This window comes from Salvelinus alpinus, chromosome 1 (genome assembly GCF_045679555.1).
Source record: "Salvelinus alpinus chromosome 1, SLU_Salpinus.1, whole genome shotgun sequence".
Lineage (NCBI taxonomy): Eukaryota > Metazoa > Chordata > Actinopteri > Salmoniformes > Salmonidae > Salvelinus > Salvelinus alpinus.
The window spans coordinates 7,995,249-8,019,434 of NC_092086.1; the positions used below are offsets into that span (position 1 = coordinate 7,995,249).

At 40.5% G+C, this 24,186-nt stretch overlaps 4 protein-coding genes across 4 annotated transcripts in view; 3 read left to right on the forward strand and 1 right to left on the reverse strand.

The window, feature by feature from the left end:
• The window catches only part of LOC139531770 (NLR family CARD domain-containing protein 3-like), a 393,069-nt gene that overhangs the window by 276,854 nt on the left and 92,029 nt on the right, over nucleotides 1-24,186 (forward strand). The window lies entirely within an intron of this gene.
• The window catches only part of LOC139537693 (NLR family CARD domain-containing protein 3-like), a 426,333-nt gene that overhangs the window by 109,065 nt on the left and 293,082 nt on the right, over nucleotides 1-24,186 (forward strand). The gene's annotated exons all lie outside the window — the stretch shown is intronic.
• Nucleotides 1-24,186, reverse strand: part of LOC139540780 (NLR family CARD domain-containing protein 3-like) — a 301,765-nt gene that overhangs the window by 47,111 nt on the left and 230,468 nt on the right. The gene's annotated exons all lie outside the window — the stretch shown is intronic.
• The window catches only part of LOC139568509 (NLR family CARD domain-containing protein 3-like), a 44,441-nt gene that overhangs the window by 6,964 nt on the left and 13,291 nt on the right, over nucleotides 1-24,186 (forward strand). The window contains exons 2-8 of the mRNA XM_071390416.1: nucleotides 563-751; nucleotides 10,805-10,921; nucleotides 12,084-12,200; nucleotides 13,626-13,742; nucleotides 20,339-20,423; nucleotides 20,553-20,781; nucleotides 22,161-23,958. Of these exons, the coding sequence (XP_071246517.1) occupies nucleotides 579-751; nucleotides 10,805-10,921; nucleotides 12,084-12,200; nucleotides 13,626-13,742; nucleotides 20,339-20,423; nucleotides 20,553-20,781; nucleotides 22,161-23,958 (2,636 nt within the window). The 5' untranslated portion in view covers nucleotides 563-578. The remainder of the gene's footprint in view (nucleotides 1-562; nucleotides 752-10,804; nucleotides 10,922-12,083; nucleotides 12,201-13,625; nucleotides 13,743-20,338; nucleotides 20,424-20,552; nucleotides 20,782-22,160; nucleotides 23,959-24,186) is intronic.

A 24,186-nucleotide genomic window follows, 5' to 3' on the forward strand; every position in this document is an offset into this window, starting at 1 on the left:
TTACTATTATTATTGTTGTTGCTGTACTGTCTATAACTACCTTAACAAACAGTGACTTATTATTATTATTATTATTATTATTGTTGCTGTACTGTCTATAACTACCTTAACAAACAGTGACTTATTATTATTATTATTATTATTATTATTGTTGTTGTACTGTCTATAACTACCTTAACAAACAGTGACTTATTATTATTATTATTATTATTATTATTATTGTTGCTGTACTGTCTATAACTACCTTAACAAACAGTGACTTATTATTATTATTATTATTATTATTATTATTATTGTTGGTGTACTGTCTATAACTACCTTAACAAACAGTGACTTATTATTATTATTATTATTATTATTATTATTGTTGTTGCTGTACTGTCTATAACTACCTTAACAAACAGTGACTTATTATTATTATTATTGACAGTTACCATGGAGATGAAATGTCACAGCTACATGTTCATCTGATTGCATTAAATCACCTGACTGTTTCAAAAACATTCAATAATTAGTTGACATTGTCATTCAATAACAACCATCATGCTGGATCTCTGTTTAGGTGTTTGTGCTCTTAAATGAGTCTCTCTGGGGAGAAAGAGGAGGGAGGCCCTGCCTCTAAAACAAGTCTCTTTGGGGAGAAAGAGGAGGGAGGCCCTGCCTCTAAAACAAGTCTCTCTGGGGAGAGAGAGGAGGGGGGCCCTGCCTCTAAAACGAGAATCTCTGGGGAATATGACAACAAAGCTAAGAGGTAAGATGACAGATTTGTTACGTTATTACGTTTATTTCCAAAATTCTATATCCACAATTTTTTCACATTTGTTTTTTAATCAGAAAATATTGTTCAATATTACTGATCTCAGATTTTTAATAAATAGATTAGTGTTTTTTTTCAAAACGCTTTATATCCAATGTTTAGCTGGAATGGGATGTTCATATTGTGTATATTTGAATGTGATATGTGGTTGTCTCACTTAGCTACCTTAAAACCTGTTAGTGTGTAGGGGGGGCTATTTTCACTTTGGGAAAAAATCGTGCCCAAATGAAACGGCTTTGTACTCGGTTCTAGATCGTACAATATGCATGGAAATTTCATTGTCTTCGAAGGCGCGAGAAGGAACCCCAGATTGCCTTCTGAAAAGCGTTCGGTATACACGGCTAATATCTCCGGCTCTGATTTTATTTGATACATGTGATAATATCATCGTAAAGTATGTTTTTTCAACAGAGTTTTATCAAATTATTCAACGTTTATCGGGACTTTTGGAGTTTTCCGTTCTCTGTGTCAGGTGAAGATGGACATGTTCGCGCCACTTGGCTAGCTAAGGTTGCTAATTCGACAGGAGAAAAGGACATTCTAAAACCAAACAACGATTCTGATGGAAGCTCAGCAAAAGTAAAAACAATTTATGATGTTATTTCGTATTTTTGTGTGAAATGTTTAGTCCTAATCTCCGCCCTTTTAGCGGGAGCTGTCTCGCAATAACGCAAGCTGTATGTCGTACTAAAGTTATTTAAAAAAATCTAACACAGCGGTTGCATTAAGAACCAGTGTATCTTTCATTTGCCATACAACAAGTATTTTTATGTAAAGTTTATGATGAGTTATTTTGTCAGATTAGGTGAGTGTCAGAAATATATCCGGACATTCTGGAAAAAAGTTGCTACATCTTCACAATGTATAACCACGGTTTGCAGCTCTAAATATGCACATTTTCGAACAAAACATAAGTGTATTGTATAACCTGATGTTATAAGACTGTCATCTGATGAAGTTGGTCAAGGTTAGTGATTAATTTTATATCTTTTGCTGGTTTTTGCGATCGCTACCTTTTGCTGCTAATAAATGCATTTGTGTGTTTGGCTATTGTGGTAAGCTAATATAATGCTATATTGTGTTTTCGCTGTAAAACACTTAAAAAATCGGAAATATAGGCTGGATTCACAAGATGTTTATCTTTCATTTGCTGTACACCATGTATTTTTCATACATGTTTTATGATGAGTATTTAGGTATTTCACGTTTTTCTCTGTAATTATTCTGGCTGTTTTGGTGCTATTTGTGACGGTAGCTGCAATGTGAAACTACGATTTTATACCTCTAAATATGCACATTTTCGAACAAAACAAATGTATTGTGTAACATGATGTTATAAGACTGTCATCTGATGAAGTTTTCAAAGGTTAGTGATTAATTGTATCTCTATTTGTGGCTTTTGTGAAAGCTATGTTGGCGGTGGATAAATAGCGTTGTGTGTTTGGCTATTGTGGTGAGCTAACATAAATATATATTGTGTTTTCGCTGTAAAACATTTTAAAAATCGGACATGTTGGCTGGATTCACAAGATGTTTATCTTTCATTTGCTGTATTAGACTTGTTAATGTGTGGAAGTTAAATATTTCAAAAAAATATTTTTTGAATTTTGCGCTAGCGGAACCCCTGGGCGAGAAAGGTTAAGATAAATACACTTACAGATGCCATATCTTAATTTGACCCAATTTCTCACAGGAGAAAAATTATCCTGCAGCAACAGGAAGTGTGAATTATTATGTGGATTATAAAAATCCTTCAAATAAAATTGTTAGGAAAAATCAAGTTTGACATTTTTTAAGAAGTCTTTTAAAAGCTAAAATACACTACAATATGGCAATTGTATTGTAAGTCACTCTGGTGCCTGGTTTCCTCGATAGCGATGGAATTTAGGGTTACACGTGTTTTAAGTGTATCTTTCCTACAACAGCTGAAGATGTAACATGCATTTCCCACGCACCACGCAGCGAGAACGGTCACAATGATGACTGAAAACACAACCGTGGGACGAATGAGTGACACATTTCCGGGCAAGGGAGGTACATTTAAAATTCACTCATTCTTCCCTCGCCCTTTGCCCTGCATGTGTCAACTCATCATACGTCATGATACGTCATCAGAAGTGTCCACTTAATTTGAGGGCTGAGGGGAGAGGGTGTCTTTAAGTGTTTGAAATACAGCCATGGTGTAACGATCTGGGTGTAGTGGGTGCGAAGTCAGGCGCAGGAAGCAGAGAGTTCAGTGGTAGTGCTAATTTAATGCACTTAACGGTGAACATAAGCCACCCCACAAAACACAGGGCGCACACAAAACAAATGCCCCAAAACCGGGGACTGCAACAGTCCAGCAAAACCCACAAACCACGTATACCTCAAATGTGCACCCTAGTTACACAAACAATCCCGCACAAATAGCAGGCGGGCCTGCTGGGTAATATAGCCCAACTAATTAACCAAACACAAAACAGGTGAAACCAATAAACAGAAAAGGGGAAAAAAGGATCAGTGGCAGCTAGTAGGCCGGTGACGACGACCGCCGAGGCCCACCCGAACAGGAAGGGGAGCTTCATTAAAGAATCGTGACTCATGGATAGTTTCTAAATAACATTACCAAGTGATCAATAACGTCCGAAGCTTCGTTTGATCTCATGCTTTTTCTAACCATGGCTGCTTTTGAAACTCATAAAAGACAGGCCCTCCTCCACTTACCCTCGCCTTATGCCCTTGGGGAATCTCCGCGGCCATCTTGGTCACCGGTCCAGATGAATAGTCAGGCAAGGGAAGATCGCAACGTGAGCCCCTCGGCCCTCGTTGTTGATCGAGTTTGCAGCTGTACTATTATGTTCACTTCGGGGCCTGAAACTCCCCATAATTCAATTCGCGATGATTGTACATCCGCTAAGAAAAGTCTGCCAAAACTTAATACTTCAAAGTCAATATGGAGAAGTAAAAACGAATGTAAATAAGTTAGAAATTGTGCTACTAATACATGACAGCACAAACACGTCTCTTAAAAGTAATTATGTTTTTGTTTGTTTACATTTTCCTTCAGAAGTTCCAGCTAGGCAGGCTAACGTTAGTTAGCTAATTAATTTGCTAGCTATCATACAGTAGGCGTATATTAATAATTATATAGTTAATTTAAGTAGACATGCATCATAATTGACTGTAGCGATTATAAAGCACCTACAAGCTACTGGTGGCTGAAAACACAATCGTTGTGGGACGAATGGAGCACCCTTCCGGGCAAGGCGCCCTTCCTCCCTCGCCCCTTGCCCTGCAAATGTAAACTCGTCAGACGTCATGATACATCATCAGAAGTGTCCACTTAATTTGAGGACTGAGGGGAGAGGGTGTGTCTTTTAAGTGTTTGGAATGCTGCCCATGTGTTGCAAAATGTGAGAGATCTCACTGATTTCCACCTGGTGCTGGTGGTCAAAGTCTCTTTCAAACACTGACCTCTACTGGACACCTTATTAACACATTTAGTTTGACGTCTTCCAGTTTGTAGAGACTGAACGGTAGCTCAGCAGGTAGGGACGGGGATTTGGATCAGACCTCTACTGGACACCTTATTAACACATTTAGTTTGATGTGTTCCAGTTTGTAGAGACTGAACGGTAGCTCAGCAGGTAGGGATGGAGATTTGGATCAGACCTCTACTGGACATCTTATTAACACATTTAGTTTGACGTCTTCCAGTTTGTAGAGACTGAACGGTAGCTCAGCAGGTAGGGACGGGGATTTGGATCAGACCTCTACTGGACATCTTATTAACACATTTAGTTTGATGTCTTCCAGTTTGTAGAGACTGAACGGTAGCTCAGCAGGTAGGGACGGGGATTTGGATCAGACCTCTACTGGACATCTTATTAACACATTTAGTTTGACGTCTTCCAGTTTGTAGAGACTGAACGGTAGCTCAGCAGGTAGGGACGGGGATTTGGATCAGACCTCTACTGGACACCTTATTAACACATTTAGTTTGATGTCTTCCAGTTTGTAGAGACTGAACGGTAGCTCAGCTGGTAGGGACGGGGATTTGGATCAGACATCAACATAGGCACAAGATTGAATCCTGGCTATAGTTGAACAATCTTCCCATTGCTGTTTAAATAATGTGTTTTATATAGTGTAGCCTATGATAATATTCTGTCTTTAGTATCCTATATAATGTGTTTTATATAGTGTAGCCTACGATAATATTCTGTCTTTAGTATCCTATATAATGTGTTTTATATAGTGTAGCCTATTATAATATTCTGTCTTTAGTATCCTATATAATGTGTTTTATATAGTGTAGCCTATGATAATATTCTGTCTTTAGTATCCTATATAATGTGTTTTATATAGTGTAGCCTATGATAATATTCTGTCTTTAGTATCCTATATAATGTGTTTTATATAGTGTAGCCTATGATAATATTCTGTCTTTAGTATCCTATATAATGTGTTTTATTTAGTGTAGCTGTCACGTTCTGACCATAGTTCTTGTGTGTTTTGCTTGTTTTAGTGTTGGTCAGGACGTGAGCTGGGTGGGCATTCTATGTTGTGTGTCTAGTTTGTCTGTTTCTGTGTTCGGCCTAATATGGTTCTCAATCAGAGGCAGCTGTCAATCGTTGTCCCTGATTGGGAATCATATATAGGTGGCTTGTTTTGTGTTAGGGATTGTGGGTGGTTGTTTCCTGTCTTTGTGTTTCTCTGCACTAGCTAGGACTGTATCGGTTTGCCACATTTTTGTTATTTTGTATTGTCGTAAGTGTTCACTGTTTATTCGTCATCATTAAATATGTTGAGCACCAACTACGCTGCGTCTTGGTCCGATCCCTGCTACACCTCCTCTTCAGACTAAGAGGAGGAAGGCTGCCGTTACAGTAGCCTATGATACTATTCTGCCTTTAGAATCCTATATAATTCCACAGATGCATAGATTCTGAAAACATAGTGAACCTGGAGGCTAAAAGAGAAACCCACGTTCTAACTAAATGTGGTTATTAGTACTCAAATCTATCAATGGCATTTTAGGCACAATTTGGTGAAAGCCCCAATTAATAAAAACATTTAAAAAATAATATTTTATTAGGCAAGTCACTTAATTAAGAACCAATTTTTATTTAAAATGACGGCCTAAACCGGCTAATCTCAGACAACGCTGGGCCAATTGTGCACCGCCCTAAGGTAGTCCTTGTCATGGCCGTTTGTGATACAGAATCAAACCAGGGTGTCTTTTGTGACGCCTCTAGTGCTGAGATGCATGTATTTGTTTTCCAAAAAAGGTGTCCAACCTAAACAAAATGCATGTCCCTGTCCTCTTTTCAAGATGTGGCTGATTTAAACAGCCAGAAGATATTTTTTTAATTAAGAAAATATACATTTTTTTTGACGATTTGTTGTTTGTAAATGGCTGCTAGGTAATTTGATCAAATCTTTGTTCGCAGGGAGCGAATTGAGTGAATGCTGCGCAGGTTCACTGAGTTGCAAACCAAATGGACAGGTCTAGCTCATTGATTTGTGGATCCGACGTAGTTGCTACCTCAGATTATGAGCAAAACCTGTCAAAGCGTTGTGCTGTTTTATTTTGTTATTAGTTATTTCATGATATTTATTATTGCAAGGCAGAACACTTGATCAACAAGCCACATGTGTTTAATTTTTCAAATGTGGTTTGAACTGGGTGACTGTCACGACTTCCGCCGAAGTTGTTTCCTCTCCTTGTTCTAGCGGCGTTCGGCGGTCGGCGTCGACGGTCTTCAAGCCATCATCGATCCACTTTTCATTTTCCATTTGTTTTATCTTGTCTTCCCACACACCTGGTTTCAATTCCCTCATTACATGTTGTGTATTTAACTCTCTGTTCCCCCCATGTCCTTGTCCAGAATTGTTTATTGTAAGTGCTTGTGCACGTTTATCTGGTGTGTGACAGGTTTTGTACCCATTGATTGATTGATTGATTGATCTGTTTCCGGTGGTTTTTATTATAAAACTGCTCCGTTGTAAACACAGTTTTTGCTCTCCTGCGCCTGACTTCTCTGCCGCCAGTACGCACGCCTTACAGTGACCTAGTAACCTCCTTGTCAAAGTCCAGGAATTGGCGTGGGATAGGTGGGGCAGGTCTGAGACTGATCTAAGGAATTAACCAGAAAAATGCACTTTATTCTCAGCTGCCTCACCAATGTCTGTGCGTGAATTAATAAATCAAATCAAATCAAATTGTATTTGTCACATGCGCCGAATACTACAGGTGTAGACCTTACAGTGAAATACTTACTTACAAGCCCTTAACCAACAATGCAGTTTTAAGAAAATACCTAAAAAAGTAAGAGATAAGAAAACAAATAATAATTAATGAGCAGCAGTAAATAACAATGACGGGGCCTTATACAGGGTGTTACGTTACAGAGTCAATGTGGAGGCTATATACAGGGTGTTACGTTACAGAGTCAATGTGGAGGCTATTTACAGGGTGTTACGGTACAGAGTCAATGTGGAGGCTATTTACAGGGTGTTACGGTACAGAGTCAATGTGGAGGCTATATACAGGGTGTTACGGTACAGAGTCAATGTGGAGACTATATACAGGGTGTTACGGTACCGAGTCAATGTGGAGACTATATACAGGGTGTTACGGTACAGAGTCAATGTGGAGACTATATACAGGGTGTTACGGTACCGAGTCAATGTGGAGACTATATACAGGGTGTTACGGTACAGAGTCAATGTGGAGGCTATTTACAGGGTGTTACGGTACAGAGTCAATGTGGAGGCTATATACAGGGTGTTACGGTACAGAGTCAATGTGGAGGCTATATACAGGGTGTTACGGTACAGAGTCAATGTGGAGACTATATACAGGGTGTTACAGTACAGAGTCAATGTGGAGGCCATTTACAGGGTGTTACGGTACAGAGTCAATGTGGAGGCTATATACAGGGTGTTACGGTACAGAGTCAATCCAATTTGTAAGTCGCTCTGGATAAGAGCGTCTGCTAAATGACTTAAATGTAAATGTAAAATGTGGAGTCAATGTGGAGGCTATTTACAGGGTGTTACGGTACAGAGTCAATGTGGAGGCTATATACAGGGTGTTACGGTACAGAGTCAATGTGGAGACTATATACAGGGTGTTACGGTACCGAGTCAATGTGGAGACTATATACAGGGTGTTACGGTACAGAGTCAATGTGGAGACTATATACAGGGTGTTACGGTACCGAGTCAATGTGGAGACTATATACAGGGTGTTACGGTACAGAGTCAATGTGGAGGCTATTTACAGGGTGTTACGGTACAGAGTCAATGTGGAGGCTATATACAGGGTGTTACGGTACAGAGTCAATGTGGAGGCTATATACAGGGTGTTACGGTACAGAGTCAATGTGGAGACTATATACAGGGTGTTACAGTACAGAGTCAATGTGGAGGCCATTTACAGGGTGTTACGGTACAGAGTCAATGTGGAGGCTATATACAGGGTGTTACGGTACAGAGTCAATGTGGAGACTATATACAGGGTGTTACAGTACAGAGTCAATGTGGAGGCCATTTACAGGGTGTTACGGTACAGAGTCAATGTGGAGGCTATATACAGGGTGTTACGGTACAGAGTCAATCCAATTTGTAAGTCGCTCTGGATAAGAGCGTCTGCTAAATGACTTAAATGTAAATGTAAAATGTGGAGGCTATTTACAGGGTGTTACAGTACAGAGTCAATGTGGAGGCTATTTACAGGGTGTTATGGTACAGAGTCAATGTGGAGACTATATACAGGGTGTTACAGTACAGAGTCAATGTGGAGGCTATTTACAGGGTGTTACGGTACAGAGTCAATGTGGAGACTATATACAGGGTGTTACAGTACAGAGTCAATGTGGAGGCTATTTACAGGGTGTTACGGTACAGAGTCAATGTGGAGGCTATATACAGGGTGTTACGGTACATAGTCAATGTGGAGGCTATATACAGGGTTTTACGGTACAGAGTCAATGTGGAGGCTATATACAGGGGGTACCGGTACAGAGTCAATGTGGAGGCTATATACAGGATGTTACGGTACAGAGTCAATGTGGAGGCTATATACAGGGGGTACCGGTACAGAGTCAATGTGGAGGCTATATACAGGGGGGACCAATACAGAGTCAATTTGCAAGGGCACTGGTGTCTAGGTAATTGAGGTAATATGTACATGTAGGTAGAGTTATGTGACTATGCATAGATAATAACAGAGAGTAGTAGCAGTGTAGAAGGGGGGGATGCATATAGTCTGGGTAGCGATTTGATTAGCTGTTCAGGAGTCTTATGGCTTGGGTTTAGAAGCTGTTTAGAAGCCTCTTGGACCTAGACTTGGCACTCAGGTACCGCTTGCTGTGCGGTAGCAGAGAGAACAGTCTATGACTAGGGTGGCTGGAGTCTTTGACAATTTTTAGGGCCTTCCTCTGACACCGCCTGGTATAGAGGTCCTGGATGGCAGGAAGCTTGGCCACAGTGATGTACTGGGCCGTACGTATTAACCTCTGTAGTGCATTGCAGTCGGAGGCCGATCAGTTGCCATACCAGGCAGTGATGCAACCCGTCAGGATGCTCTTGATGGTGCAGCTGTAAAAGCTTTTGAGGATCCTGAGGACCCATTTCAAATCTTTTCCGTCTCCAGAGGGGGAATAGGTTTTGTCGTGCCCTCTACATGACTGTCTTGGTGTGCTTAGACCATGTTAGTTTGTTGGTGATGTGGACTACAAGGAACGTGAACCTCTCAACCTACATTTATTACTTTAGTTAGCTATATATCTAGTATTAGGGTTGTGTTGCTTTTGGGAGAGCAAAACAATAGTGACAATAGCAGGTATTGAACCCCGAGTAAATAATCACTGGTCAGAACCTCAACCTCTTAATTCCTCATATTGGGAATAAACAGACTCAGAATAGAAAAGACAATACTTTCAAACCGCCTATAAATTACATCATGCAACCCTAACAGTCAGCACATTTACGTCAACATGCCCCTTGTTTGTGAGAGAAGTCAACATGCCCCTTGTTTGTGAGAGAAGTCAACATGCCCCTTGTTTGTGAGAGAAGTCAACATGCCCCTTGTTTGTGAGAGAAGTCAACATGCCCCTTGTTTGTGAGAGAAGTCAACATGCCCCTTGTTTGTGAGAGAAGTCAACATGCCCCTTGTTTGTGAGAGAAGTCAACATGCCCCTTGTTTGTGAGAGAAGGCAGAGTGACGGCACAAGATTGTTTGCGGGGCTGAGTTGGCTACGTGTGCAGTGGGTCGATGCAGGTTGATGAATTTGACATTGAATGTTATGGGAAAATGTGTTTCTCTCTACTAAAGTAAGGGGTGATGGTGTTTCCAGGAAGAAAACTAATCTTCTGAAATGTCATTTGTGGTCTTATGCTGCCATCTATTGGAATTATGTCGCAACTGCAGTACTACTGAAAAATGTGTAATTCCTTACGAAAGTAGTAACTGCTCAGAATTGCAAAATATAACATGTTATATTTAATTTTACCACTTACAACCATAAATAACCATTTAGAGCATAACAATTAAACTGACTTAATAAACCAAAAACTCAAAACATTTAGTTAATTATATATATTTTTTAAATCTAGCCCCAGTCTCTACTTTTATCAAATGTAAAAAACACAATTTCAAATGTTGCTACATAAGACTGAATCGAGCCGGTCGGTCACATTTGAGAGTAAGGCAGAAATATAGCATTTTGCAAAAAACCATTATTTGTCTCTCTGTGAAATGAAACCATCAAGTGATATATTTTAAACAAATGCTTATCTGTCATTGAACAACCCCATTCCATGATTAGATAGTGAAAAAACACACCAATCTCTTTCATAATTTCACGAAACAATAAAAGCTAATTTATGAACATTTCTGAAAATGGATATATATCATTTTGGAATGAAACTCTTCTTATGTTTCCCCATCTGAGCTCAGAGTAGATGAGAGATGTAATGTTTGTCTCTGTTGTGTTGAAGCCCAATCAAGCAGGAGAGACCAGCCTCCCCTGTTCCCAGCTGTGTGTCCATGAAGAGTGAATGGTCTATGGATCGTTCTATATTCTTTAGAGAGGGAGACTTGTCTACTGAACAAAGGTAAGAAGAACTCATGGGTCATGAACACTGAGTTAAACAACACTGTCTCTAGTCATTTCTCCTCTCCCATTTTCACAATTCTTTTGGTTGTTTTCATAATCCACAGGCTAATCCTTTTGTCTATTTTCATAGTATTAAAACAATATTAAACAAACACAATATTCCCTTCCTATGTGTGTGTGTGTGTGTGTGTGTGTGTGTGTGTGTGTGTGTGTGTGTGTGTGTGTGTGTGTGTGTGTGTGTGTGTGTGTGTGTGTGTGTGTGTGTGTGTGTGTGTGTGTGTGTGTGTGTGTGTGTGTGTGTGTGTGTGTGTGTGTGTGTGTGTGTGTGTGTGTTCACTCCCTGGATGAGGAGATGTAATCGAGCCAAGCAGTACTACTCATTTCTCTAAGAGTAGTGCAGATATATATTATTACTGTATAAAACCTAGCAGTACTACTGATTTATCTGAGAGTGAGGCAGATATATATTATTACTGTATAAAACCTAGCAGTACTACTGATTTCTCTGAGAGTGAGGCAGATATATATTATTACTGTGTAAAACCTAGCAGTACTACTAATTTCTCTGAGAGTGAGGCAGATATATATTATTACTGTGTAAAACCTAGCAGTACTACTAATTTCTCTGAGAGTGAGGCAGATATATATTATTACTGTGTAAAACCTAGCAGTACTACTGATTTCTCTGAGAGTGAGGCAGATATATATTATTACTGTGTAAAACCTAGCAGTACTACTGATTTCTCTGAGAGTGAGGCAGATATATATTATTACTGTGTAAAACCTAGCAGTACTGCTGATTTCACTGAGAGTGAGGCAGATATATATTATTACTGTGTAAAACCTAGCAGTACTACTAATTTATGTGAGAGTGAAGCAGATATATAGCATTTTGCAAAAACAAAGCCTTTGTCTCTCTGAAATGAAACCATCAAATGATAGACTATAAACAAATACATGTCTGTCATTGAACAACCCCATGTCATGATTAGATAGTGAAAAATATATATACATTCAACATTTATTTGAGAAATTAAAGCTAATTTACGAACATTAATGAAAATAGGTATATAGCGTTTTGGAATTAAACTGTTCTTATGTTTCCCCATCTGAGCTCAGAGTAGATGAGAGATGTAATGTTTGTCTCTGTTGTATTGAAGCCCAATCAAGAGGAAGAGACCAGCCTCCCCTGTACCAAGCTGTGTGTCCATGAAGAGTGACCTGTCTATGAATCTTCCTATATTCTTTAGAGAGGGAGACTTTTCTACTGAACAAAGGTAAGAAGAACTCATGGGTCATGGTCAGTGAGTTTAACAACACTGTCTCTAGTCATTTATCCTCTCCCATTTTCCCATTTCTTTTGTTGTTTTCATAATCCATAGGCTAATCCTTTTTTCAAATGTCATAGTCCTAAAACAATATTAAACAAACACAATATTCCCTCAAGGTGTGTCTGTCTGTCTGTCTGTCTGTCTGTCTGTCTGTCTGTCTGTCTGTCTGTCTGTCTGTCTGTCTGTCTGTCTGTCTGTCTGTCTGTCTGTCTGTCTGTCTGTCTGTCTGTCTGTCTGTCTGTCTGTCTGTCTGTCTGTCTGTCTGTCTGTCTCTGTCTGTCTGTCTGTCTGTCTGTTGTCGTGGTAGTTTCCTGTATTACTACGTGATGAGAGCAAACCACACAAGTCAGAGTTATATTATAAAGTCCATCTTTAATTATATATGAGCTTCACCAAAGCCCCTTTTGACACTCAGATCAATTCAGTGTCTATAAATGAATTCTCTGAGAGTGCTTACAAAACAATTCTTAGTTTATTTTATAGAAACGATACACCCTTCTCAACTTACATGACGAATAACAGATCTTAGGAACATTACAAAGAACCTTTTACTTGAAAGAAGAGTATCCCATTGCTAGATAGCATTAGCTATAAATTATCGTTCAGTTTGGTCTCCTAAAACGAGGTTTCAATCTCGTGCTTGATACCAAAACATTACCTCATCCAATGGCATATATCAATTGTCAATTCTAGATACGTCCATCTCAAATACACCCCCTCCTGGACAAGCTCAGAAAGGGGAGTGATTCTCTAGGTCATATACCATGAAAGATAAGTTCAACACATCAGAGGGGTAATACAATGGTTCCAGACACTGCCATTCTCCTCCCCTCTCTGGGCCCCAAGTGACTTTTCCCTAGAGAGAAAGGCCAATGCAACTGCCAACAGTATAGTCCAAAAAGAGACATTCTAACTGTCAAGAATAAAATAAAACATCTTATTTATCTATGTTACCTAACTAATTTTGATTCAGCCACGACACTGTCTGTCTGTCTGTCTGTCTGTCCGTACTCACTCACTCCTTGATAGATATTATTACTGTATAAAACCTAGCAGTACTACTGATTTCTCTGAGAGTGAGACAGATATAAGGCATTTAGTAAAAAAACATGATTATTTGTCTCTCTGAAATGAAACCATCAAGTGATAGATTTTAAACAAAAACTTGTCTGTCACTGAACAACCCCATGCCGTGATTAGATAGTGAAAAAACACACCAATCTCTTTCATAATTTCTTTAAACAATAAAAGCTAATTTACAACATTTCTGAAAAGTGATGTATAGTGTTTTGTAATGAAACTCTTCTTATGTTTCCCCATCTGAGCTCAGAGTAGATGAGAGATGTAATGTTTGTCTCTGTTGTGTTGAAGCCCAATCAAGCAGGAGAGACCAGCCTCCCCTGTACCCAGCTGTGTGTCCATGAAGAGTGACCGGTCTATGAAACTTCCTACAGTGTTTAGAGAGGGGGACTTTTCTACTGAACAAAGGTAAAAAGAACTCATGGGTCATGGTCAGTGAATTAGCCTCTCTGGTATAAGTGGGACGGTAGCGTCCCACCTCGACAGCAGCCAGTGAAATTGCAGGGCGCCAAATTCAAAACAACAGAAATCCCACAATTAAAATTCCTCAAACATACAAGTATTATACACAATTTTAAAGATAAACTTCTTGTAAATCCAACCACAGTGTCCGATTTCAAAAAGGCTTTATGGCAAAAGTACACCACGCGATTATGTTAGGTCAGCGCCTAGTCACAGAAAACCATACTGCCATTTTCAAGCCAAGGAGAGGGCTCACAAAAGTCAGAAATAGCGATTCAATTAATCACTAACCTTTGATCATCTTAATAATCAGATGGCACTCACAGGACTTCATGTTACACAATAAATGTGTGTTTTGTTCGATAAAGTTCATCTTTATGTCCAAAAACCTCAGGTGAAATTGGCGCGTTATGTATAGTAATCATTGTCTCAAACAAACATCCGATGAAATTTCAGAGAGCCACATCAAATTACAGAAATACTCATCATAAACATTGACTTTTGGGTTCCGCGCCGACAGATATGGCCGCCTCGCTTCTCGTTCCTAGGAAACTATGCAGTTTTTTTGTTTTTTTACGTGTTATTTCTTGGTACCCCAGGTAATCTTAGGTCTCATTACATACAGTCGGGAGGAACTACTGAATATAAGAGCAACGTCAACTCACTATCAGTACAACCAGGAATATGACTCTCCCAAAGCGGATCCTGTGTTTTGCCTTCCACCCAGTACAATGGATCGGATCCCAGCCGGCGACCCTAAACAACGACGCCGTAAAAGGGGCAAACGAAGCGGTCTCCTGGTCAGGCTCCGGAGAAGGGCACACCGCACTCCACTCCCTAGCATACTACTCGCCAATGTCCAGTCTCTTGACAACAAGGTTGATGAAATCCGAGCAAGGGTAGCATTCCAGAGAGACATCAGAGACTGTAACGTTCTTTGCTTCACGGCAACATGGCTCACTCGAGAGACGCTAACGGAGTCGGTGCAGTCAGCTGGTTTCTTCACGCATCGCGCCAACAGAAACAAACATCTTTCTGGTAAGAAGAGGGGCGGGGGGGTATGCCTTATGATTAACGAGACGTGGTGTGATCATAACAATATACAGGAACTCAAGTCATTCTGTTCACCTGACTTAGAATTCCTCACAATCAAATGTCGACCGCATTATCTACCAAGGGAATTCTCTTCGATTATAATCACAACCGTATATATTCCCCCCCAAGCAGACACATCAATGGCCCTGAACGAACTTTATCTGACTCTATGTAAACTGGAAACCACACACCCTGAGGCTGCATTCATTGTAGCTGGGGATTTTAACAAGGCTAATCTGAAAACAAAACTCCCTAAATTCTATCAGCATATCGATTGTGCTTCCAGGGCTGGTAAAACCCTGGATCATTGTTATTCTAACTTCGGCGACGCATATAAGGCCCTCCCCCGCCCTCCTTTCGGGAAAAGCTGACCACGACTCCATTTTGTTGCTTCCAGCCTACAAACAGAAACTAAAACAAGAAGCTCCCGCGCTCAGGTCTGTTCAACGCTGGTCCGACCAATCTGATTCCACGCTTCAAGACTGCTTCGATCACGTGGATTGGGATATGTTCCGCATTGCGTCCAACAACAACATTGACGAATACGCTGATTCGGTGAGCGAGTTCATTAGAAAGTGCATCAGCGACGTAATACCCACAGCATCGATTAAAACATTCCCAAACCAGAAACCGTGGATTGATGGCAGCATTCGCGCGAAACTGAAAGCGCGAACCACAGCTTTTAACCAGGGCAAGGTGACCGGAAACATGACCGAATACAAACAGTGTAGCTATTCCCTCCGCAAGGCAATCAAACAAGCTAAGTGCCAGTATAGAGACAAAGTAGAGTTGCAATTCAACAGCTCAGACACAAGAGGTATGTGGCAGGGCCTACAGTCAATCACGGATTACAAAAAGAAAACCAGCCCCGTTGCGGACCAGGATGTCTTGCTCCCAGACAGACTAAATAACTTTTTAGCTCGCTTAGAGGACAATACAGTGCCACTGACACGGCCCGCTACCAAAACCTGCGGGCTATCCTTCACTGCAGCCGAGGTGAGTAAAACATTTAAACGTGTTAACTCTCGCAAGGCTGCAGGACCAGACGGCATTCCCAGCCGCGTCCTCAGAGCATGCGCAGACCAGCTGGCTGGTGTGTTTACGGACATATTCAATCAATCCTTATCCCAGTCTGCTGTTCCCACATGCTTCAAGAGGGCCACCATTGTTCCTGTTCCCAAGAAAGCTAAGGTAACTGAGCTAAACGACTACCGCCCCGTAGCACTCACTTCCGTCATCATGAAGTGCTTTGAGAGACTAGTCAAGGACCATATCACCTCCACCCTACTTGACACCCTAGACCCACTCCAATTTGCTTACCGACCCAATAGGTCCACAGACGACGCAATCGCAACCACACTGCACACTGCCCTAACCCATCTGGACAAGAGGAATACCTATGTGAGAATGCTGTTCATCGACTACAGCTCAGCATTTAACACCATAGTACCCTCCAAACTCGTCATCAAGCTCGAGACCCTGGGTCTCGATCCCGCCCTGTGCAACTGGGTACTGGACTTCCTGACGGGCCACCCCCCAGGTGGTGAGTTTCGATAACAACATCTCCACCCCACTGGGGCCCCACAAGGGTGCGTTCTGAGGCCTCTCCTGTACTCCCTGTTCACCCACGACTGCGTGGCCATGCACGCCTCCAACTCAATCATCAAGTTTGCGGACGACACTACAGTGGTAGGCTTGATTACCAACAACGACGAGACGGCCTACAGGGAGGAGGTGAGGGCCCTCGGAGTGTGGTGTCAGGAAAATACCCTCACACTCAACGTCAACAAAACAAAGGAGATGATTGTGGACTTCAGGAAACAGCAGAGGGAGCACCCCCCTATCGACGGGACAGTAGTGGAGAGGGTAGTAAGTTTGAAGTTCCTCGGCGTGCACATCACGGACAAATTGAATTGGTCCACACACACAGACAGCGTTGTGAAGAAGGCGCAGCAGCGCCTCTTCAACCTCAGGAGGCTGAAGAAATTCGGCTTGTCACCAAAAGCACTCACAAACTTCTACAGATGCACAATCGAGAGCATCCTTTCGGGCTGTATCACCGCCTGGTACGGCAACTGCTCCACCCACAACCGTAAGGCTCTCCAGAGTGTAGTGAGGTCTGCACAACGCATCACCGGGGGCAAACTACCTGCCCTCCAGGACACCTACACCACCCGATGTCACAGGAAGGCCATAAAGATCATCAAGGACAACAACCACCCGAGCCACTGCCTGTTCACCCCGCTATCATCCAGAAGGCGAGGTCAGTACAGGTGCATCAAAGCAGGGACCGAGAGACTGAAAAACAGCTTATATCTCAAGGCCATCAGACTGCTAAACAGCCACCACTAACATTTAGTGGCTGCTGCCAACATACTGACTCAACTCCAGCCACTTTAATAATGGGAATTGATGGAAATGTATGTAAAAATGTATCACTAGCCACTTTAACCTTTTACGGGGGCAGCCCGACACCGGTACACTTATGACAACATCCAGCTCAAAGTGCAGGGCGCGAAATTCAAAATCTATTTTTTTACCAGATGAAAGATGAAAGGTGCACATCTTGTGAATCAAGCCAACATGTCCGATTTTTTAAATGTTTTACAGGGAAGACAAAATATGTAAATCTATTAGCTAACCACGTTAGCAAAAGACACAACTTTTCTAACTCCATCAGTTTCTTACTCCATCAGGTGCTATCACAAATTCGACCAAATAAAGATATAAATAGCCACTAACCAAGAAACAAATTCATCAGATGACAGTCTGATAACATATTTATTGTATAGCATATGTTTTGTTCGAAAAATTTGCATATTTCATGTATAAACCATAGTTTACATTTCAGCTACAATCCGAAATTGCACCGAAAGCAGCCATAATATTTACAGACACCAACGTCAAATAGCTAATTACTCATCATAAAACATTTCTGAAAAATACATAGTCTGCAGCAATTGAAAGACAGGCATCTTGTGATTCCAAACAATATTTCCGATTTATTAAATGTTTTACAGCGAAAACAAAATGTATCGCTATATTAGCGTAGCTACAATAGACAGACACAATTGGGCGCCCACGGCCAGTTCACATGCACGACAGATATATGAAATAACATCATAAAATGGGTCTTACTTTTGCTGATCTTTCATCAGAATGTTGAAGAAGGTGTCCTCTGTCCAGATGAGTCGTTGTTTCGATTCAGAATGGCAAATTTCCCTCTTCAATTAGCATTGGCACTAGCCGATGGCATAAATTTCTCCAACGTAAACACAGTCAGAGGACGGAACACGGCAAAACTCCCAAATAAAGTTTCAATAATCTGATTAAACTATATTGAAAAAACATACATTACGATGATATGGTCACATGTATCAAAAAAAATTTGAGCCGGAGATGTTAGCCGTTCGTTACGAAGGCAAAACAGAAGTCAATCCCACTTCCTTCAGAGTACCGGAAGTGGATGGTCACGTCAAAGAAATAGTTTTTTTTCCACCACAGAACAAGATGAGCACAAACATTTCTTCTCTGACATCCTCTTTACACCAATAGGAAGGCGTATAGAGTGTCAGCAGACTCCTAAGTGTCAAGACCATGTATAGGCATCAAGTTGAAAAGAGCATCGATTTCTGACATTTCACTTCCTGGTCAGGAAAAGTGCTGCAGAAGGACTTCTGTTTCACTCAGAGAAATAATTCCAACTGTTTTAGAAACTAGAAAGTGTTTTCTATCCAAAAAGAATAATAATATTCATATTGTACGAGCAAGATTTGAGTAGGAGGCCGTTTGAAATGGGCACGATTTCACTGGCTACTCAACACTTTGCCTTGCAGCCATAAGAAGTTAAACAATGCCACTTAATATAATGTTTACATAACCTACATTACTCATCTCATATGTATATGTATATACTGTACTCTATATCGTCTACTGCATCTTGCCATCTTTATGTAATACATGTATCACTAGCCACTTTAAACTATGCCACTTTATGTTTATATACCCTACATTACTCATCTCATATGTATATACTGTTTTCTATACCATCTACTGCATCTTGCCTATGCCGTTCTGTACCATCACTCATTCATAAATCTTTATGTACATATTCTTTATCAATTTTAAACTTGTGTGTATAAGGTAGTAGTTGATGAATTGTTAGGTTAGATTACTCGTTGGTTATTACTGCATTGTCGGAACTAGAAGCACAAGCATTTCGCTACACTCACATTAACATCTGCTAACCATGTGTATGTGACAAATAAAATTTGATTTGATTTGATGAAAAATACAAGTTTATACATAGGATTAAAGATAAACGTCTTGTTAATCCTACCGCTGTGTGAAATTTCAAAAAGGCTTTACAGAGAAAGCACGCGAATATGTTAGGTCAGCGCCTAGCCACAGAAAACCATACAGCCATTTTCCAACCAAGGAGAGGTGTCACAAAAGTCAAAAATATCGTAAAAATTAAATCACTTACCTTTGATGATCTTAATCTGGTGGCACTCCAAGGTCTCCATGACAATAAATGTTTGTTTTGTTCAATAATGTCCCTCTTTATGTCCAAAAACCTCAGTTTTGTTAGTGCATTTAGCTCAGTAATCCAAAGGCACAATACGCTCTCTCAACATCCAGACGAAAAGTCAAAAAAGTACAATAAAAGTTTGTAGAAACATGTCAAACGATGTTTAAAATCAATCCTCAGCTTGTTTTTGTCATAAATATTCAATAATATTTCAACCGGACAAAAGCTTCGTCAATAGAAAAGAAGAAACAAGAAAGGCTCCTGATCACAAGCTCATGTCTGGAAATTTCCACTGTCCACTCATCGAAAGTGCTGTATCTCCCTCATTTTTCAGAGTAAAAGCCTGAAACAATGCCTAAAGACTGGCCACATGTAGAAGAAGCCATAGAGATAGTGAACTGGGTCTCTGTATGGTGGATAGGCTTTCAATGGAAAAACAGCCTTTCAAAATAATAGTACTTCCTGGATGGATTTTCCTCAGGTTTTCGCCTGTCATATCAGTTCTGTTATACTCACATTATTTTATTTTAACAGTTTTGGAAACTTTATAGTGTTTTCTATCCAAAATCTACTAATTATATGCATATCCTAAATTTGGGCACGCTTTTCATCCAAAAATTCAGAATGTGAAGTTAAACAACATTGTCTCTAGTCATTTCTCCTCTCCCATCCCACTTTTGTCCATTTTCATAGTCCTAAAATAATATTTTAAAAAACAACATTCCCTCCCTGTGTGTGTGTGTGTGTATGTGTGTGTGTGTGTGTGTGTGTGTGTGTGTGTGTGTGTGTGTGTGTGTGTGTGTGTGTGTGTGTGTGTGTGTGTGTGTGTGTGTGTGTGTGTGTGTGTGTGTGTGTGTGTGTGTGTGTGTGTGTGTGTGTGTGTGTGTGTATGCACTCCTTGATGTTTTGCCCACAGAAACCAACAGGAGAGATCAGAGTCAGAGATTCTCAGTGGTCAGTCTTCCCAGAGTCATCAAACAGACCTGGCCTCCATATTCAGTGTATGTGGTCCTGTTATGTACATTTGTTTTTGTTTACCTCAAGTAAAGTTGATCTGTCAATCATTCATTAATGTGATAATGAGAAAGCATTTAGTCTCTTGCTTAACTTATTTACTTGATTTATTTCAGTTGCTTGAAGAGAATATTATGACATTTGTGAAGAACGAGCTGAAGATGTTCAAGAGGATTCTTAGTCCAGAACTCCCAGAAGGCTTTGAGAGTCAGAAGCAGGATAATGAAGTGGTGGATGCTGAAGATGAGAAGCAGGAGAGCAGTGCCAGAGAGGGGGCTCTGAAGATCACACTGCACATCCTGAGGAAAATGAACCAGAAGGAGCTTGCTGACACACTGGAGAAAAGTAAGATCTGTCTGCCTCATGTTGAATGATGTTTTATAACATTTAAAAGCTGTAGCTAAAGTACAGCTAAAGTATCTGTGTAAATCAATGATATTGTAGCAGCCTGAACACAACACCTAGTGACCTCATCAAGTAGCAGCAGGGATGTGTTGTGGTGATTAATTTAGAGAGAGAGACAACATTAATAATACCATCAAAAATACCAATAATAATCAGTGACACCAGTCTGTAATGCATTATGAAAACATTTCCACATTTATACAGTCAGTTAAGAAAATAAATTACAATAATGTAAACTTTATAACAGTCCTACAATACTGTAGGCATTAAAACAGACTTCTCTAGGATTCAATTAAAAAAAATATTAAACTTCTCTAGGATAGGGGGCAGCATTTGGAATTCTGGATGAAAAGCATGCCCAAATTCAACTGCCTGCTACTCTACCCTAGATGATAAGATATGCATATTATTAGTGCATTTGGATAGAAAACTCTCTGAAGTTTCTGAAACTGTTTGAATCATGTCTTTGAATATAACAGAACTTATGTAGCAGGCGAAACCCCGAGGACAAACCATTCAGATTTTTTTTGTTGAGGTCACTCACTTTGCAATGGATTTTCATTGGGATTCCAGATTTCTAAGGGACCTTATTGCAGTTTCTACCGCTTCCACTGGATGTCACCAGTCTTTAGAAATTGGTTGAGGATTTTCCTTTGACAAATGAAATAGTAGCCCTGTTCAAAACGAGGGTCACTTCAAGTGTACCTTTTGATAGAGGCGCGTGACCAGAAAGGTAGCGTCAGGTTGTTTTCTTCCTGTATTGAACACAGATAATCCCGTCTTCAATGTAATTGATTATTCACGTTTAAAAATACCTACAGTTGTATTACAAAAGTAGTTTGAAATGTTTTGGCAAAGTTTACAGGTAACTTTTGAGATATTTTTTTGTCACCTTGCGCAAGTTGGAACCGGTGTTTTTCTGGATCAAACGCGCCAAATAAATGGAAATTTTGGATATATATCGATGGAATTAATCTAACAAAAGGACCATTTGTGATGTTTATGGGACATATTGGAGTGAGTTTTGTGTCGCGCCTGCAGGTTTGAAATATGTTTTCTTCTCTTTGTTTACGGAGGTGCTATCCTCAGATAATAGCATCGTTTGCTTTCACCGAAAAGCCTTTTTGAAATCTGACATGTTGGCTGGATTCACAACGAGTGTAGCTTTAATTTGGTACCTTACATGTGTGATTTCATGAAAGTTTGATTTTTATAGTATTTGTTTTGAATTTGGCGCTCTGCATTTTCCCTGGCTCTTGGCCAGGTGGGACGCTAGCGTCATATCCCAGAGAGGGTGTAAATATCCTCTCTATTTCTAGATTCAGAAGAGCTTGGTGTGAGTTGCCAACGTGAACTCAAATCTAATCTAAAGAAGAAGTTTCAATGTGTATTTGAGGGGATCGCTAAACAAGGAAACCCAACACTTCTCAATAAGATCTACACAGAGCTCTACATCACAGAGGGTGGAACAGGAGAGGTCAATAATGAACATGAGCTGAGACAGATTGAGACAACAACCAGGAAACAAGCAAGACCAGAGACTGCAATCAAATGTAACGACATCTTCAAACCCTTAACTGGACAATACAAACTTATCAGAGCTGTGCTGACAAAGGGAGTCGCTGGCATTGGAAAAACAGTCTCTGTGCAGAAGTTCATTCTGGACTGGGCTGAAGAAAAAGCAAATCAGGATGTCCAATTTGTATTTTCATTCCCTTTCCGGGAGCTGAATTTGATGAAAGAGGACAAATACACTTTCATCGAACTTCTTAATCACTTCTCAAAGGAAACCAAACAATCAAGAATTTCCAACTACGACAAGTACAAAGTTCTGTTAATCTTTGATGGTCTGGATGAGTGCCGACTGCCCCTAGACTTTCAGAAGAACAAGATCTGTTGTGACGTCTCAAAGTCAACCTCAGTGGATGTTCTGCTGACAAATCTCATCAAGGGAAATCTGCTTCCCTCTGCTCTCCTCTGGATAACTACCCGACCTGCAGCAGCCAATAAGATTCCTTCAGGGTGTGTTGACCAGGTGACAGAGGTACGAGGGTTCAATGACCCACAGAAGGAGGAGTACTTCAGGAAGAGATTCAGTGATGAGGACCTGGCCAGCAGAATCATCTCACACATAAAGACATCAAGGAGCCTCCACATCATGTGCCACATTCCAGTCTTCTGTTGGATTTCTGCAACAGTCCTTGAACACATGCTGAAACATAAGAGAGAAGAGATGCCCAAGACTCTGACTGAGATGTACACACACCTTGTGGTGTTTCATACCACACAGAAGAATGAAAAGTATCCTGGGAAAGAAGAGACAGGTCCACACTGGAATAAAGAGAGCATTCTGTCACTGGGAAAACTGGCTTTTCAACAGCTTGTGAAGGGCAATCTGATTTTCTATGAAGAAGACCTGAAAGAGGCTGGCATTGACGTCAGTGAAGCCTCAGTGTACTCAGGATTGTGCACACAGCTCTTTAAAGAGGAATGTGGCCTGTACCAGAACAAGGTGTTCTGCTTTGTTCATCTGAGCATTCAGGAGTTTCTGGCTGCTGTATATGTGTTCCTCTCATTCATGAACAACAATGAGAATCTAATGGCCGAACCGCAAACAAAGTCCAGTATCTTTTCTTCGCTGTTCAGAGACAAGCCTGAAGTTACTTTCTATAAGAGTGCTGTGGATAAAGCCTTACAAAGTGAGACGGGAAACCTGGACCTTTTCCTCCGCTTCCTTCTGGGCCTCTCACTGGAGTCCAATCAGAAGCACTTACGAGGTCTACTGACAAAGACAAGAAGCAGCTCAAAGACCCCTGAAGAAACAGTCAAGTACATCAAGGAGAAGATCGGGGAAAATCCCTCTCCAGAGAGGTGCATTAATCTGTTCCACTGTCTGAATGAACTGAATGACCATTCTCTAGTGGAGGAGATCCAAAGCTACCTGAGATCAGGAAGTCTCTCAGAAGACAAACTGTCACCTGCACAGTGGTCAGCTCTGGTCTTTGTGTTGCTGACTTCAGAAAAGGAGCTGGATGTATTTGACCTGAAGAAATACTCCAGATCAGAGGAAGGTCTTCTGAGGCTGCTGCCAGTGGTCAAAGCCTCCAGAGCTGTTCTGTGAGTAAATTGAAATGACATATAAGAACTGATCATCAGGAATAAATATTCAGTTTAGAGAAAAATATGTATTATAATATGTATATAATATTATATTGAAAAACATATTGAATAAATGCATTGATTTTCATATTAGTATAACATTATGACGATACAATTCTAGGAGACAGAAGATTAATCTATATGCTGTTTGAGAGAATAAACCAAATGCATCTACCATTGTCCTTC